This window comes from Solanum dulcamara, chromosome 7, assembly GCF_947179165.1.
Source record: "Solanum dulcamara chromosome 7, daSolDulc1.2, whole genome shotgun sequence".
In the NCBI taxonomy this organism is placed as follows: domain Eukaryota; kingdom Viridiplantae; phylum Streptophyta; class Magnoliopsida; order Solanales; family Solanaceae; genus Solanum; species Solanum dulcamara.
The window spans coordinates 48,405,592-48,424,022 of record NC_077243.1 but is presented as its reverse complement, the minus strand read 5'-3'; the positions used below and the strand labels follow the sequence as shown (position 1 = coordinate 48,424,022).

Sequence of the window (18,431 nt, the reverse complement as noted above, 5' to 3'; positions counted from 1 at the left end):
TAGTAATTACATCAAAAGTATAGCGGGAAAGTCAAAAGAAACTAAACACCTATCTCCCTCATAAACTATCTAAAAATAGGGTGATATCCCCTGGATCCTTAGGTACATTGTGGATACACCAAAAATAATGGTCACTAGGCAATTCAATTTAATGCTTTGGAATGGGATGCTCTTGTTCTCATAACATCTCTGATTTCTTTCCTTACATATAGTCCACCAGATGTAGGCAGGGACAATCTTCCATCTCTCGTTGTGTCCAGACAGATTTCCATCTATTCCAACATTCTAGAGCTTCTGCTTTATTCCTAGGCATGGTCCATCTAATACCGCCCCCCTCAGGTTAATGAAAAATTTCATAGTTTCTCAGTCACTCTACAGTGTCTCTGTATCAGATTCATAAAAAAAACATCTGGAGCATAACTGTCTTCCCCTTTCCATTAAGTTGTCCTGAGTCAAAACAGCTTGTCTTGCAACAAGCCCTGTGAAACAGACCACCTTATGTGGTATCTTCCCTTTCCAGATCATCTTCCAAGGCCACATCTCCTTGGTTTTGGTTGAAATGTCTAGTAGTTTGTAGGCTGATTTCACCTTGAACCTGCCATCTTTATCCAGCTTCCATGTCAATTTGTCTTCCTCATATGTGAGCTTCTTGGTTTGTTCCAAGATGTAGAATTGAATCATTCATTCTACTTTCCAGTCATTGAGGAGCCTTCTAAAGGTCAGGTTCCAGCCTTGTTCATTTCTGACTACTAGAATTGTAGCCATTTTCTGTTGATTGAGAATGTAGATGTCTAGAAACTGTTGTCTCGAAGGTGTTTGTCCCACCCATATATCATTCCAGAACAAGGTTTTGCTCTCATTTCCCACATTGATAGCAAAATTACTCCACATTCTTGGCCACTGATTTCTAATAGTTCTCCATAAACCCACACCATAAGGAATATTGACCTCCTTAGTAGTCCAAAATCCTTCCTTACCATATCTTGCAATGATGATATCCTTCCACAAGTCATGTTTATTTGTTGCTAGTCTCCAAAGCCATTTTAACAGAAGGCTCTTATTGTGGGCTTTTAGATTCTTAATTCCGAAACCTCCCTGTTTTTTGTTTAGTTATGCAAGCACCCCATTTGACCAAGTGAAATTTCTTCCCCCCTTCTCTAATACCTTGCCATAGAAAATTCCTTCTCATGGCATCCAACTTTTCAATGATCTTCTCAGGCATAGGGAAGAGGGACATCATATAAGTTGGCATAGCCTCAAGAACACTGTTGATCAGTGTGACTATACAACCCAAGGATAAGTATTGACTTTTCCAATTATCCAATTTCTTTTCACATTTTTCCACCATTGAGTTCCAGATGCTCAAGGATTTACTCTTTGCTCCCAAAGGTATGCCAAGGTAGGTGGTGGGAAGCTCACCTATCCCGCCACCTAGAATGTTTGCCAGTGAACTGATCTCTGGTACTTCATTCACATGGTAAATAAAACTCTTTCCCCAATTTATATGAAGTCCAGATATTGCTTCAAGCAAAATAAAAATAACCCTTAGGTGTTTCAGTTGTTCACTCTTTGCATCACAGAACACTAATGTGTCATCGTCATATTTTAAATGGGATATAGACACTCCAAGTGAATCCCCCTCGCTCACCTTGAAACCCTTAATTCTGTTGTTTGCTTGAGCAGTCTTCAACATTTCACTTAGACCTCCCATAGCTAGGATAAACAGAAAAGGAGAAAGGGGATCTTCTTGTCTCAATCCTCTCTCAGAGGAAAAGAAACCAGATGGGTGTACCATTGATCAAACAGAGAACTTCGCTGTGGTCATACAAAACCTCATTCATTTTATCCAGGTATTTCCAAACCCCATCCTCCTGAGTGTACTCCACAAATATTCCCAGTTCAAATGATCATAAGCTTTCTTTATGTTTAGCTTACAAAGAATTCCTGGGACATTGGATCTGTTTCTCACATCTACACATTCATTGTCCACCAGAATGGCATCCATAATTTGCCTACCCTTTATGAAGGCCATTTGTTGGTCATCAACTTTGGCATAACCCTATTGAGTCTTTCTGTTAGGATCTTTGATATGATTTTGTAGAAGCTCCCAATCAGGCTAATTGGCCTGAAATCTTTCAATTCAGATGCTCCCACTTTCTTGGGGATCCGGGCTATGAGAGTAGCATTAAAACTTTTTTCAAAATAGCCCTTATCATGGAAATTCTGGATGGAAGCTATCACTTCCTCCTTAATCAAATCCCAGCACTGTATGTAAAAGGCCATTGAGAAACCGCTAGGGCCTGGGGCCTTGTCTCCTGCACATGAGAACACACTGTCTTTGATTTCCTATTCTTCAAATTGGCCTTGCAAAGCTATATTATCCTCTTCATTGATCATAAGTTGGAATCAAGAATTGAACTGAGGTCTCCATACTTCTGTTTCAGTATATAGTTTCTGGTAGAAACTAATTATTTCATCTTGGATCCAGTTGGTTCAGTAATATTGGCTCCATTTATGGTTACTTTGTCAATGTTGTTGTACCTCTAGTAACAGTTAGCAATCCTATGGAAATATTTTTAATTCCTGTCCCCTTCCTTGAACCAAAGGGCCCTAGATCTTTGCCTCCAAGCCACTTCCTCCCTTTTGGCAGTTTCCTCCCACTCCACTGTCAGTACTGCTCTCAAGTAGGATTCATCATCAGAAAGTGCTCTCTGATCTTGAATCAAATCTAGATAAAAGGAGAAAGTAGCCTGTTTTTATGTTCATGTGAATCTACCACCTGTCAATTGTAAGAGCCCGTTTGGATGGGCTTAAAAAAAGTAACTTTTATGTATGAAGTGCTTTTAGAACTTTGAAGTGCTGAAAGTTATTTTTATAAATAAGCAGTTGAGTGTTTGGATAAAAGTGCTTAAATGAGGAAAATGATGTGAATTTTAGGGTTAAAAGAATAAAAAGGGTAGTTTGGGAATTCAGTTAAAATATAAGGGATATAAAAGTAATTTCCATGGTCAAAGAAAATGACTTTAAGCACTTAGAAAAAAAAAGTTAGGAATCCTAACTTTTCATTTTTGACAGACTTTATGAACTTTATGGCTTAAAGTTAGCATTATGCAAACATGTCCAAAAGCTAAAAAGGGGCTTTAAGTTGGTTTTGACCAACTTAAAGCCCATCCAAACGGGCTCTAAATCTTGTAATTCCATATCCTATATAAAATTAGAGAAATCTTCCATCGCCTTACTGAATCTTTTATAGTTCTTCTTTTCTGTTGGGTACCTTACTACATTGAAATCCCCAGCCACCACCCAAGGTCCACCAAACAGACTCCTTACTGCCCCCAGTTCGCCCCCACACTTCCTCTCTTTCATCTCTATCATTAGGAGCATATACACTAGATAGATGCCATTCAAAGACTTGCGTTTTCCCAGTGAACTTACATGTGATACAGTAAGCCTCTACTTCACAAACTTCTCCCTGGCAATTTTTGCTATCCCATAGAATAATGATACCCCCTCTTGTTCCACTAGTCTCGAATTGTGCATATATGACCCTTCTATTTGCTTATATCTCTTTAATAACCCCTCTCATATCTCCATTAATTTTTGATTCTTATAAACAATACACATCTGGAAGGGGAGCCTTAGAGTAACTGGTAAAGTTGCTGCCATGTGATCAGGAGGTCACGGGTTCAAGCCTGGAAACAGCCTCTGGCAGAAATGCAAGATAATGTTGCGTACAATAGACCCTTGTGGTCGGGCCCTTCTCCGGACCCTACGCATAGCGGGAGCTTTAGTGCACCGGGCTGGCCTTTTTTTTATAAACAATACACATCTGCCCTCCAGTTGTTTATCATGTTTTTGATCGGTAGCCTCTTCCTTGGATAATTGAGGCCCCTTACATTCCATGTAACTATGTTAACTCCCCCCCCCCCCCCCCCCCCCCCCCGCCGCCGCCGCCGCCGCCGTTCCTTTGTACCATAGCTCACAAAATTACTAGTTGGTTCCGGTTTCTTGAGTTCTCGTGGAATTTTCCCTATTGGAGTCATAAGAGCTATAGCTCCAGCCACCTTCTCAATTGCTTGCCTCTTGCCATCAATTGTCATGAAGCGATTCAGAGATACTTCTTCGCAACCAATAAAATGCACCCCAAATTCTTTACTGAGCCTGAGTATGTTCTGTTGGACCCATGAAGGAATTTCGTTCTCCATTACTGTATCAGTTCCATGCTCATCTGAATTTAGTGGTATTATATCTTCAATTATACCTTCCCCCTTGGCCTTCTGTTCCACTAACATGTTGTTTTCTATTTGTGTCTCTATGGTTGTTCCTTCCTCTGTTTGGATGATCGACATATTATCGTCGTCCCTTATTCTTGTTGCAGATACCAGATTATCATCTTCGTCTCCCTGAATTGAATGGAGTGGCTTGCCTTTATTGATTGGGGCTATTAAAGCCCTGTAATTTGCGTGAATTTCATCGAGCAAAGGTTCTGAAGTCCACACTGAAATATTGGGCTGCTTCTCATTAAAATAAAGAGCTTGGTCGGCCAAAGGGTCAAGGCCCAACACTTCAATTTCTTTTCCTTTCAGCTGCTGCACACCACTTGCCCTATTTTTAAATTCAAAAACTTTTTAGCATCCCACGTGGGTGTTCCTGTCGCCAGCTGACAAAAGCGTGGGTTTCAGAGCTCCTTCCTTGTGCAATAACCACTGGTTTGAAGGCTGAGGCCTTCTATCTCCTTCGACAACATCGCCATTCTCTCCGGCAAAAAACCTCGTCGGCGTTTCATCCCACACTTGTATGGTATAATCAATCCCCTTAAAAACTATCTTCACCTCCTTCGGAATGGCCTTTCCATTGCTCTTGACGAGTATTCTTAACCACTTTAGGTGATTGCAAAGTTTTGTTTATTCCTCTATCTTCACCCAGCCACCGCAAAAATCCCCCACTTCTTTAAATGCATTTTGAGACCACAGATGTAGGGGAAGGCCCACAAATTTGATCCATGACTGGTTTATGGCAACCCTAGATTGAATTGCATTGTCGGTGACCACCATTGTAGCCAAATTTCTTGATTTTTCCACTGCCATCTTCAGCCCCACTAATGGAAGCAAATTCGAAAAGAAAATAGTTCTTTCCCATCTCGTAAATGTTAAAGACCATGAGCTTGGTTCCATTTTTTGCTTGTGCATGTACGAACTTCTGCAAGGATAGGCATCTCAGATCCATTTGTTGGAAAACTACCAACGAGACTCCTGTTTAATAGCTCGTTCCTAGTTAGATTGGAACCACTAGCTATGAGAATGGTGTTCCCCCTCTCCTTAATGACTGCTTTGTTGATCTCTCTGGACGACCATTTTGCTCCTTCTGACAGTCTCTACATATGGAATCTCTTCATCGACCATTCTGTAATTTTTATTGACTGTGTTATTAGCTTTGTAATAAATGAACTTTTCAATTTTGGTGGCCAAGTCCCACCAACTAGCATTGAATGAGATTTCTGGAACAATTAAATACTGCTCTGTTTTTGCCTTGAATGCTGATAATGCTTATATATCTCCCCTTGTTAAAATTTCTTGCACAAAATAAATTTGTGACATGCTCCTGTCTTCTCCATCTTCTGACTACGTTTCCTTTCACCTTCGATGCCTCCTTTAGAATTGAGCAGATCCATTCCATCGACTTCTTACTAAAGCTTGCTCTGTTTATCATATTTCTTCCTCTCTCAGTTCAGTCGCACCACATCTCTGCTCGTGATACATCTCCCGCTATGTCGTAGGACTTGAAACCCATCACAAAGAAAATCGTATCATCCTCCATTGATAAGGAATAGGAATAAAAGAAAATAAAAAGGGTATGTCTGAGGGAAAGAAAGAAAGGAGAGAGGGAGGATTCCGGTGACAGAAGGTCACCGGAGGGAATTCTACCCTCCTAGATTAGGAGAGAGAAAGATTTTGGGGACTTGTGCTTGGGAGCATTGTATCTTTTAGGGTGGAATGCTTAATAACCCATCTTTTATTTCTGGTCCATGGATGGTGGAGCCAAAAAATGTGATTGTTGAAAGTCCAGTCTTTTTTCTTTTTCTTTTTTTTATTAAGTAATAATTTATTGATGTTGTGCACAAACCATGCTATACAAGTCTTGTATGAAAGAGTAGAGGATTGATGTCAATTAAAATAGGAAAGACAAGAATTAAAGATAACAAGTATGGAATTTAGATACGACCAAATTGGAAGCAAAATATAGAACATTCATGGAAGAATGAATGTCCTAAGCTACAATTAGAACCAAACCTTATTGGAAACTCTCAAGTGGATAGTATTCCCCTTGAAAACCTACTCGAATTGTCTTTAAGCAACAATTAGAATTATCATTTCTCACTGGTTCAATATTCATCAAAGAGGTAAGCCCTTTTTCTACTCTTAGCCAAAAAGCATTTATACTAGGCAAGTCCTCAACTAGGCCTAAAAAGGAAACATCCCAAAATTGTTAAGCTCCGATGATACAACTTTAAAGCGTGGATCTGGTTGTTTTTTGTGGCTATGTTTGGTGGCCTCCAGCTTCAGAAAGTTGGAGATCTTCATGGAGATAATCCATAGAGCGGGGTCCTTCAGGGAGATAAAACACATTTTTTTGAGATGTTGGTGGCCTCTGGCTTCTGAAACGTGGAGATTTTCGTGGAGACGATCCAGATAGTGTTTTCAACTTTTCGTCCAATTTTTTTCGTTAGTCAATCCACCAAATATAATGATGTTTTAATCACTATATGATGAGCATTTGCAAGTGTCCAGAGCTTTGGTTTGAGCCCTTGTGAATGGCCTAGATGCTTGTATGCTTCCTTGATCTACATCACGGACAGGCAAAAACATGTGGCTTTCAAATAACACTTGTTATCTGTAGTAAAGTAATGGGGATTTCTTGGGTACAATTCACAAAAAGCAAAGACAGCCCCCCAACCCTCATCCCGCAGCTGACATCTATTCTTCTACACTGACACACATATTTCATATATATATGTGTGTGTGTGTGTTTTGTGTGTATTCATTTATGCATAACATAGTCTATATGACTGATCTGTTGAAACCATTTTTTTTTGTGTTAATGCCGCTGATGAGATGGATTACTTAATAAAATGGGCAGTGTTCGAACTGAGAATAATTTGAAGAGTTTGAGGATGAGCAAAATATCTGACCAGCATCCTATTACTTCTGATTGTCACAACTTTTGCCATGTTAATTCTTTTGTTCTGAACAAACTCAACAGTCCTGGATTTTGATACGAATTGCTTTTCTGATTGAGCTGCAGGAATGGAAGTTAAATACTAGAAAGATGATTCCTTAATTCTTTTCTTCCTATTTAGGTGCATGTTTGCCTTTCTTTGTTGAAAATCACTGCTTTGTAGTGACTCTGAAATTTTGTACGTGGAGTCATGACAGGTTGTAGTTACTATCTGGTATCGTGCACCAGAGTTACTTCTTGGGGCAAAACACTACACAAGTGCAGTTGGTATGACCCTTCGGCGTTTTTGAACTTCGATAATTGTTGTTCTAAATAAGCAAAAAAATTCTTTCTTCTTTTTCAACCAAGAGGGAAAAATGTGTTTATGTAGATATGTGGGCCGTTGGCTGTATATTTGCTGAGCTTCTTACTCTAAAGCCCCTATTTCAAGGTCAAGAAGTGAAAGGCACACCAAACCCGTTCCAGGTTAATATTTTTATACTCTCCAGCATCACATTTTATTCTTTTCCTTTTGGAGGTTCAATAACATACCTTTTGATCCATTTTACCGTGTAACTTTTTTCATTTTAATAATCTAATACACAATTCTCGTAATGTAGCTTGACCAACTGGACAAGATATTTAAGGTTCTCGGTGAGGATGAATTTTTGTATATTCTCTATGTTCCTTTTACTTTGGTTTGAACACTGTGCTAAGTTCATACTGCGTCAGGACATCCCACACCTGAAAAGTGGCCAACACTGGTAAACCTTCCGCATTGGCAATCTGATGTGCAACGTATTCAAGGACATAAATAGTAGGTTCATTCATACTATTTTTAGTATTAAAAGTTTCTTTTAGTTGTGAATTCTCTTGCTATCCTTACCTAGCAATTGGAGTTGTCATCTAAAAATTTTATTGTTTCCCTTGCAGTGACAATCCTGCACTTTATAGTTTTTTGCACATGTCTCCCAAAAGTCCTGCATACGACCTCCTTTCTAAGATGCTTGAGTATGTGCTCATTTCTTAGTTAATGCAACATTGAATTTTTAATGCGTTCAATATGGTGATGCCAATAGACCTGCTAGATGATGGTATGCATGCTAAATATCTAAGGGGTGCTAATCCTTGTTAGAGGCGGCACGCTTACACTGTTACACATAATGATTCAATATAGTTACTTATGTAATCATAATGACGAGAATGGGAACAATATAAGTGAAAAAAGTAAATTCCGTTCCTAATTGCATAATCACATGGAGTCTAAGCAGGCGTTTGGCCATGAAAACAGTATTATTCACTTTATTTGGAATTTTGAAAATTGGAGTTGTAGTTGGAGTTGTGTTTGGACTTTGGCCATACTTTTATCAAAGAATATTTAGAATTTGAATTTACTTTTGCTAAATATGGTTTATACCCCAATTTCTAAAAACTAGCAAAATCACGCAACTTGACTAATTTATCTGGAACATGCAATCAAATCTGCTCTAAAAGAGTAATATCTCATAATAGATAGTCACATAATGTCATAGATTAAATCCCATATTCGAGCTACTACATATTACTACAAATATTTTCACTTTATTTGAAATTTTTGAAGTTGGAGTTAAAGATGGAGTTCTGTTTGGTTATAGTTTTTGAAAATAATATTTAGTAAAATTTATAATTGGGTCATTTTTATAAAGATGAAAAAATAGGGTAAAATTTGAAAAAGGAAACTATAGTGAAAGTGAAAACTGAGTTTATGGCCAAATGCTGATTTTCAAATAAAGTGATATAGCTTTCTAGGAAAAAGTGAATAATTCTCATGGTCAAATATGTCCTAAGCCTTTTTACGTATTTACAGGAATAAACTCTTGTTATATTAAAAGTTTCTTAATTATTAACACTATCCCTCAATTTTGAACGTACATATTGTATGTTCCTATCTTGCTTAAAGTATACTCATTTTGAAGCCACAAAATCATCTTGTAAGAGTATATGCTAACTAATGATTAGAGTTGACGAAATTTATGATAACACCCCCTTGATTCAATATAATTTGAAAAAACTGACAATCTACTTTTATATGCTTCATTTGTTCATGAAACATCGAGTAATGTGTATTGCATCTTGGTTTTTACATTATCAATTTCATGTGTGCTTCTCCTGCATGCCTCAACTCGGGGAGAGGTTGCTTTAGCCATATAAGTTCACATGTTGCCAAAGCCATTGCCAGTTTCTTCCTCTGCGTTTGATTTAGTACTATATCTTGTTTGTTTTCTTTCTTAAAATACTAGTTTTCCTTCCATTAAACATAGTACAGTGGACTGAACTGTCTGTCTAAAGGAGATCACTCCTAGTCTGCATCAGAATCCTCAATAATACTTGCATGTCCTATATCCTCATAAGATGGATCTTGTTTGGCTGAACCTTTGATTTGATGTACCTTAGAAAATGTTACATTACAATGATTGTCAACTAAGCTTTGCAGAAATTGGCTTACCACACCAACAACAAATAACATAGATGGCTGTGTGATCATAAGATAATTGACCTTAGCAACCCGTCTCTGGTGAGGACCTCGGTCCTTCAAAGGCTTTGTTATTCAGGAACAATCTTAGAATTCAGGTCTGTAAAAATATCAACAGGATTGCAATTCAACATGCAAGTTTCTTCCTATATATTTGTAGCACACTCCATTTGTTAATGAAAATTCTACTTTTAGATTGTGCCACCTCAACACTTAGCAAATACTTTAATTTTCCCAGGTCTTTAGTTTGAAAGTGATTGATAAGATGCTTCTTAAGATGAATAATGCCTTTATGATCACTACTTATTATAAAAAAATAGTTATAGAACATTGAGTGAGCTATTTCACTTCGAAGCATGCCAAACTGTTGAATAACAGAGCTAAAATAACCAAACCATGCCCTTGTTGATTGCTTGAGACGATAAAGAAATTGACGTCGACATACTGATCTAAACGCCCCCTTAACTTTCTTTGAGCAATAAACTCTAATGGTTGCTCCATGTAGACCTTTTGAAGGACGGCATACTTGACGACCAATTAGTAAAGTGGCTAATGAAACATGGTTGTGAGGGAGATAGTGAGGTCACGAAAGCAATCTCGGCCATGGAGAAAAAGGTATTAGTACAACTAAAATCATAATTCTGAGTGTATCCTTTAATCACCAATCTAGCTTTTAGACGATCAACCTTCTCCCATCAACATCTCTATTGACAATACACACCTAAGTCCTAACGACATTCATCTGTTGTCTTATCCTGTGTTTAAGGAACTATGTCCCAATTACCATTATCAAGATAAATGGGGAATGGGCAATAAAAGACCTCTCAACATTGCTCCAATACTTGGAGGGATACAACCTTAATCTTCAGGGTAGAGACAGGATGAGATGGGGATTCAACTGTAATGGTCTTTACTCAATCAAGTCAGGTTATACACAATTGAGCTCTAACAAGATGATTGACCTATAGCCTTGACAACTAGTCTGGAAGACAAAAACTACCCCCAAAGTCTCATGCTTCACCTGGACAGCTCTTAAAGGGGCTTGTCTCACTCAGGATAATCTCATCAGAAGAAGCTGTCAGCTGGTTAACAGGTGCAACGTTTGTAAGTGCTTCAGAGAATATAAACCATTTCTTTTGTACACTATCCAGTTGCTACTGATTTTTGGAATATTGTTCCTAGCTATTTTTGGTCTCAATGGTCCATACCTTTTACTGTCAGAGAAGCATATGCCAGCTGGACCATGGTCCCTGCCTGCCCTTTTTGGTACATCTGGACTGAAAGGAACAGAAGAAGCTTTGATGGGGTTTCAACTCAAATATGTTCTCTTGAGGGCAGTTGTTTGGTTAGCCCGGGCTAACCTTTCCCCAGTAAATAACTTAGCCATCTTTTTGGAATGTCTACTCCATGGCTTTATAAGTTTTTTTTTGTATGTTCTAGCCCTGACAATTTTCTCCTTTTGTAATCTGTGCATCCACGGGATGCTTTTTAATAATAATTCTCTTCGTAAAAGACAACATTTTTAAATAATAGCCTGAAGCCAACCTAGATGAGCCATTGCTTTTGCTTCAGTCTTGCGTATTTTAACAGTGGATAAATTTGTAGCAAAGCCTTGTGAGATACCTTAAGGAATTATAAACATGATAATGTTTGCGGGTAGTACAAGTGCCTTTTCAAAGAACAATTGGGAGGCCAAGTTCATCTAATGAGTATCCTACTGATCTAGGGGATGCCGTTAGAGTAAGTAATGAGTCACTCGGTTGACTTTGTGTACTTGTATCATATTTATGAATGTAATCATCAACTTAATTAGCAGCTACTTGTTTGGTCGAGGTTGTACAAAGTAGACCTAAAGTGGAGGGGTTGAAGAAGGGAGAAGTAGAGGTTGAAGAGTTGGATCAGATGTATGGGGTGTCTCGAAAAATGTCATATCTGCAAATACAAAGCACTTGATGTGTTTGTAACAGGATCATAACATTTGTAACCTTTTTGAAGATGAAAGTATCCCAAGAAATGCATTTGATAAACTTGGTTGAAGTTGTATTTACCAGGAGTTGGATCGGATCTTTGACAAACAATGTTCAACCAAACACATTGGGTGGAAGAGAATTGGGATTCTATTCTAGTTTAAGGATAGAGTAAAGATTCATGTGCTGCAAAACGTAGGAAGGTGGTCGATTAATTAAATAGCACGAATATATGACAACTTCATCCCACAAACAAATTGGAACGTGAGCATGGTATCATGACCCAAAACGGATTGAGACGTGGCCGGCACATGATTCCGTTAACTTGCACCGGGCAATATAACCATTCTATTTGAACCATGCCTCATGCATCATATTATATTTCAGTTAAGCATTATCATTTTTAAACATAACAAGTGCGGTTGCTTTTACAAAGATAAAGTATCATCATTTAAACATTATGCACATACATATGTACAACAATGCAAATAACCCCTTTTGAAATGTGGTGACCATTCACAATAGTATTTTCAAGATGATCTAAAATCTTCTCATTCTAGAGCTGTCATGCCAGTGTTATCAAAAGGTGAAAAGCGCAAAAAAGCTCTAAGGTCCATTGGGGCTTTAAGCACAAAGCACAAATAAAGCATGGGCTTCAATGAAAAAAAGCACAAAGGGAGAAAAAATACAAATATATATGTTTAGTCCAAGACTAATAATTATAAACATGAATGACAAATATATGACAAAGAAATTGAAAAATAATTATGATAAAGTGAAATATCAATTGTTTAGTGTCACGTCTTAAGAAGAGGCCCATTGGCAAGGAAAAATTTGCCTTAGAACCTTGATGACGACACTGAAGCGCACATAAAGCGAGGCAAAGCGTTCAATACATTTTGAGCCTCGCTTCAGGGCTTAAGCGCGCCTTTGACTACACTGTGTCATGCACGTGATGTCAACACTCATCATTATGTATCTTTTGAACTTTTGCACCCTTTGTTCTGAACTGACTTTAAGCCGCATATGTAATATCTTTAGCTCCAAACCACCAACTCAAAATTTCCACAAAAATTTGCTACCCGATTTTACATTTATATAGGCTAGTTGCTTGCATGAGTTGTCGAAGTGATATTGTGCTAGTGCGTATCCTCCTTGGTATCCAAAATGTTATTTATAATAATTGTCAGCACACTTTAAAGTCTTAAAACCTTGTCAAATTTTCAGGGCCATTGCACCAACATTCACTCCCATATACTTTCCTTCCGTCCCAATTTAAGTGTCTTAGTTTGACTTGGCACGAAGTTTAAGAAATAAAGGCAGACTTGAATCTTGTGGTCTTAATTAAAGATGTGTGAATTCGTTTAAATTTTGTTGTTTTAAACTTGCCAAGTAGGAGGTTGGCATTGAAAAACTTACTAAATATAGAAAGAGACATTGGAAAGTAAGAAACTTAATTAGGACAGAGGGAGTAATTTTGCTAAGTCTTACAACCATTCTATAGAACTTGCTTTTATTTTGTTAAATATCCTTTATTTCATCACACTTCGGTGGGACTTTTGCATTTTCAACCATCCTATTTTGATTTTGTGAACTTTTGTTTTTCTATCATAACATACTTCTGGAACCTCGAGCCTAGATATATGAATTATTTGCATTTGGGCACAACCAATTCCATCTAATCTCGCCTCAACTTCCATATATTTTGTTTTTTTAAAAAAGAACAAAAGATGTTTTGATGGATATATGGTGTCTTTATCTTATAGAAATGTACATGCTTTATACCTTTTATCTTTTTGGTGTTAAAATCTAATTGTAAGTGATATAGGCCATATGATGGCGTTTGTGAATACCCTACATAGCTATATAAGGAAGCTTTTGTTTTTGTAAATACTCGTCTCATAGAACTTTTTTGGTGATATACATGATAGAAGTACCCACCTTCTCTTTTTTTTTCTCTCTTTTTAAATGCCCGACTAAATTATAATACTAGCATTTGGTTTTATGCCCTAATGTTTGTTGCCCAATTGTTGTTGACATGTTATTTATATTCCAGAAACTTCTATTTAATTGAGATCAATATTATATTTTAATGTCATCTGATATGCAGATATGATCCTCGCAAAAGAATTACAGCAACACAAGCTCTCGAGCATGAGTATGAAATCTCCATCTCGATTCCCCCCCCCCCTCCCCCCCAGCCCACACCCTTACCCACCCACCTACACACTTTGCTCTGTTGCGTTGTTCACTTACAAATGGTTCTGAAAATGACGGACGTATATCATCAGAAAATAAATTTGTAAAACGGTTCATACGTATTCACAACTTGATTATCTTATACATCTCTGATCAAAAGAATAGATAAAGTTAACTACTTATCTATTTTTTGTTGTCACCTGCCCAGATAACAAAGTTTACCATTTGGATGTCCTATTCCCATCCTTCAAGCACTGGGCTTACTTCTCTTGCTAATAGATTTTCTCCTTGAAGTGGGAAAGTTGGAATAGTATTTGGCCTAGTGAAGTTTTGTGGGTTTATTCCTTTTTATACGAACACTTATCAAGATCTTGGAAATTTCTTGAAATGAAAATATGAAATAGAGGAATCCTACTTTTTGCATTGGTTTTACTATTTCCTACATGGTTCCTAAACCAGGAAGGTGAAGGCCTAGAGTTCTTTTGATATATTGTGATAATGGGTGGAGGCTTGCCAAGTATTATTGTTAAAGCTTTCTATTTTTCTGGTTTATAGGTACTTTCGGATGGAACCTCTACCTGGCCGCAAGTAAGTACACACCTTTCCAGTCTCTTGGCAAACAATTGATCTACGAAGTTTCATTAAACTAGTTTGATAAGATCATATGATAGAACATTGAATTATTATGAAAATTGACATTTACAAGTTGTACCTTTTTATATCCATTTACACCTACTGAAAATTTAAAACATATATAACCTTATTGATCATTGATTCTAACAAAGGGAATATTCTATCCACTCTTGACGTTGACGCTTTCCTACGCTGATATAGCCATTTATCTTTGATTTTCTACTTAATAGGTACATGTAAATACCCAGTTTCTATTACCTGTTTCTCTCTCCCCCTCCCCCTTCCCCTTGCTTGATCACTGGGATCGAAGCCAACACAAGAATGGGCGCAACTCAATCATAGATGATGGAATCATCAAAAGATTTGACCAATTTTGAACTGTCTGTAATTCACTAGAGGACTGGGAAACAAAGAGAAGACGTGTACAAACGAGATATCCATCAACAAGACGGAAAAGGATTGTGCCTGTCCGAGTCCTTAAGACAATGGGTGGTTTCCCAAAACCCTTATAAACCCTTTTGGATACTCTTTTAAAACCAATGTAGGAATATGTGTTCTTTATCTTTTTGGTATGAATAACCCGATTTTGGATACACACATGGATTTGAATACCGATTTGAGAGTGAGAATGGCTTCCCAGCGCGGATTCTGATACTGAATCCAAGCATCTTTCGTAGAACTATGACTATAAAATAATGAGTGGGATTGTTCATGTTCTTTTAAACCCATTTGACCCTATGTGGAAGATGTTTGACTTTCTGTAACTCAACAACAAACATTTCATCCCTTGTATTCTTGTCGACCATCATTATGAGAAAACACTTTTGGATGGTAATGTGTTGGTTTTTCTATAGTTATTGAAATGTGGAGCTGTAGCACTTATGGATGCTTCATCTTTCCTTCATTTCAGGGAGACTACTTTGTCTTTTTTTAAGCTAGTTATTTCTGTTAATCATTAAATCTGCTTAATTTTGACAGTGCACTTGTACCACCACAACCTGGAGAAAAAGTTGTGAATTATCCAACTCGACCTGTGGACACAACTACAGACTTTGAAGGAACCATTAGTCTTCAAACTTCTCAGCCAGTAAGTATAAAATTCTGTACATCGACTAAGTTCATGTCCCTATGCTTGCTGGTTTATTTTTGGTGTTTATTTACTACTGATATATTTCTGATTTCCTATATATTAAATTTCAGTAAAAAAAACTGCTAGTGTTGGAGTCAACTCGAGAAAGCCAATCAATCAATTAAAACTATTATCTAAGTAAAATTGAATTGGTTCAGCTCAGCTAGAATGGTTGTTCTGCATTTCAGCTAGAATGGGATTTTCTAAGTAAATTTTAAACTTTGAATTTCAGCCAGCATAGGTGCTCTGTGCTGTTGCTTAGCCTATTTGGATTGGCTTATTTTTAGTGCTTTCAAACTAAAATATCTTTTAAGCACTTTTGTAGTATTTGGGTAAAATGAGAAAGTGTTTTTAAGCACTTGTTTTTAAGACAAAATAACAAAACTAAGTCAAAAGTCACAAGTTAGGGGGTGTTTGGATTGACTTTTTTAAAGTAGCTTCTAAGCTAAAAGCCAAAAGCCACAAGTTGATCAAACCCAACTTTTGGCTTTTACCTTATTGTTGTACTTTTTTGACCTAAATGTGAGTGCTTAAAATCACCTTTTGTCTTTCCCAAACACCCCCGAAAATAAAAAGGAGCTTAAAAGATAAAAGCTACTTAAAATAAGCCAATCCAAACAACCTCTTAGAATTCCTAGCTTATGGCTTATAAGCCATAAAAAATGTAAGCCCATCCAAACATGCCCTAATCTGGATATTCTAAGAGTCTTGTCTTATCCAATATTGCTATCCAAGTTGGAAAATAGAAAGTATATATTTGGATCCTGCTCGATACAAATTTCAGATTTATGTAAACCATGGAGGATTTCCTAAACTGTAGTAAAACTTATTTTGATCCCAAAGTATAAGAAAAAACTTGATAAGAAGAAGGTTAACTAATTGTTTCATGGTGAAGCAATCTTGGGAAGGATTTCTGGAAGATGTCTTGTTTATTGTGGACACCGTTTAAGCGTGAGTTGAATCTTTTGTTTTCCTTCAAATGGGCTACATGTGTTCTTGGTGACAAGTTTTCTCAAACATACTGAGATACTGAAACTTGTTTTATAAATACTCATATGTCCTAATTTATATAAATACTATTATTATTTGGAGTTAGTGTCAAACATTATTTCCATTACTACAATCTTTCAAAAAATTTCAATCTATGCCCTCTTAACTTTGGGTGTGCACAAGTAGGCAATTAAACTATCATAAAGTTGAACAAGTAGACACACGCGTCGTCCTACATGGCAAATCTAATGCAATTTTTTTTGTAGGATGTATGTGTCTACTTGTTCAACTTTATGATGGCTTAAGTGCCCACTTGTGCTCACCCAAACTTGGAGGACATGGATGCTAGCTGAGGCCAAATTAAAGGGCACGTTTATGTGCTATGCCTTAATTTTTTTTACAATCCTGTGTTGAAAACTTTTCTTTTGAGGTGAGGGTCTATCAGAAATAATCTCTATACCCCACAAAAGTAGGGGTAAGGTCTATCCTCCCCAGACCCTACTTGTGGGATTATACTAAACATGTTGTTGTCCTATTAACACATTCCTCCAAAGTCTTTGTTGATGTATGTGACTATCTCATCCAAAAGTTTAAGGTGTTAGAAAGAACACACTTTTATTTACTTATTTCTATTCTAAGCACGCCTCCTTACGTGCAGGTAAGTGATAGAAACTGAAGTTTTATACTAGATAAAAGCAATAGAAAATACGAAGAGAGACACAAGTATCTCGTATCTCTTAGAACAATAGAAAATACAAAGAGAGACAAGTATCTCGTATCTCTTAGAACAATCTTCTGCATATAAAAGATATATTACAACCCCTACACATTACTGTATCTATTATTATATAATAGATAACTATAACTACTTTGAAGGGAGCCTTGGAGTAACTGGTAAAGTTGCTGTCATGTGACCAGGAGGTCACGGGTTCAAGCCTTGGAAACAGCCTCTGGCAGAAATGCAAGGTAAGGCTGCGTACAATAGACCCTTGTGGTCGGGCCCTTCCCCGGACCCTGCGCATAGCGGGAGCTTAAGTGCACCGGGCTGCCCTTTTTTTTTAACTATAACTACTTCATAACTACTTAGGATAAAGACAGATAACTTCTAGTAACCATAAAGAACTGCCATAACTCCTAATAACAGTAAGAAACTGCTCAATCCACCAGATCTTCTACATTTCTTTGCCTTCTCCTTGAATAAGTATGGAATATTCGTGGCTTATCAGTGCACCTTTCCTGGAAAGACGACTTGTCCTCAAGGCGAAAATCTGGAAATTGAGTAGCTAGCAATTCATACTTTTCCCAGCTAGCTTCTTCGAGAGATCGACCAACCCATTGAATCAACAACTCAAGTTGAGGATTGGCTGTTGGTGGTCTCCAACGATGATCTAAATCATGTGCAGGTGAAAGAATGAGCTTGCCCTCATCATTTAATGGTAGTTCCGGCGGCTGGAAAGGAATGTCAGAACCAAGCGCAGGCCTTAAGAGAGAAACATGGAAAATAGGATGGATTTTAGAACTGGCTGGAAGTTCAAGCTCATAGGAAACAGGACCCACTTTACGAATGACTTTGTAAGGGCCAAAGAAACGAGGTGACAACTTCTGAAATGGACGATTGGCCAAGGATTTTTGATGATATGGCTGAAGACGTAAAAGGAAAGCATCACCAGCATTAAAAGAGAGATCTCTGCGCTTAGAATCAGCTTGTGCTTTCATCCTAGATTGCTCTTTCACAAGGTTGTCCTTCATAAGTTTTAGCATAGCATCTCTAGTCAATATCTATTCT

The 18,431-nt window shown here is 37.4% G+C and overlaps 1 protein-coding gene across 5 annotated transcripts in view; it reads left to right on the top strand.

Moving 5' to 3' along the window:
* The window catches only part of LOC129896897 (cyclin-dependent kinase E-1-like), a 35,672-nt gene that overhangs the window by 4,599 nt on the left and 12,642 nt on the right, over positions 1–18,431 (top strand). For 4 of the 5 annotated variants that reach the window (XM_055972886.1, XM_055972883.1, XM_055972884.1 and 1 more), the window contains exons 6-13: positions 7,434–7,503; positions 7,607–7,701; positions 7,836–7,869; positions 7,948–8,032; positions 8,149–8,226; positions 13,805–13,852; positions 14,449–14,481; positions 15,505–15,613. In XM_055972886.1, the coding sequence (XP_055828861.1) occupies positions 7,434–7,503; positions 7,607–7,701; positions 7,836–7,869; positions 7,948–8,032; positions 8,149–8,226; positions 13,805–13,852; positions 14,449–14,481; positions 15,505–15,613 (552 nt within the window). The remainder of the gene's footprint in view (positions 1–7,433; positions 7,504–7,606; positions 7,702–7,835; positions 7,870–7,947; positions 8,033–8,148; positions 8,227–13,804; positions 13,853–14,448; positions 14,482–15,504; positions 15,614–18,431) is intronic. The other variant, XM_055972887.1, reaches the window with a different exon arrangement.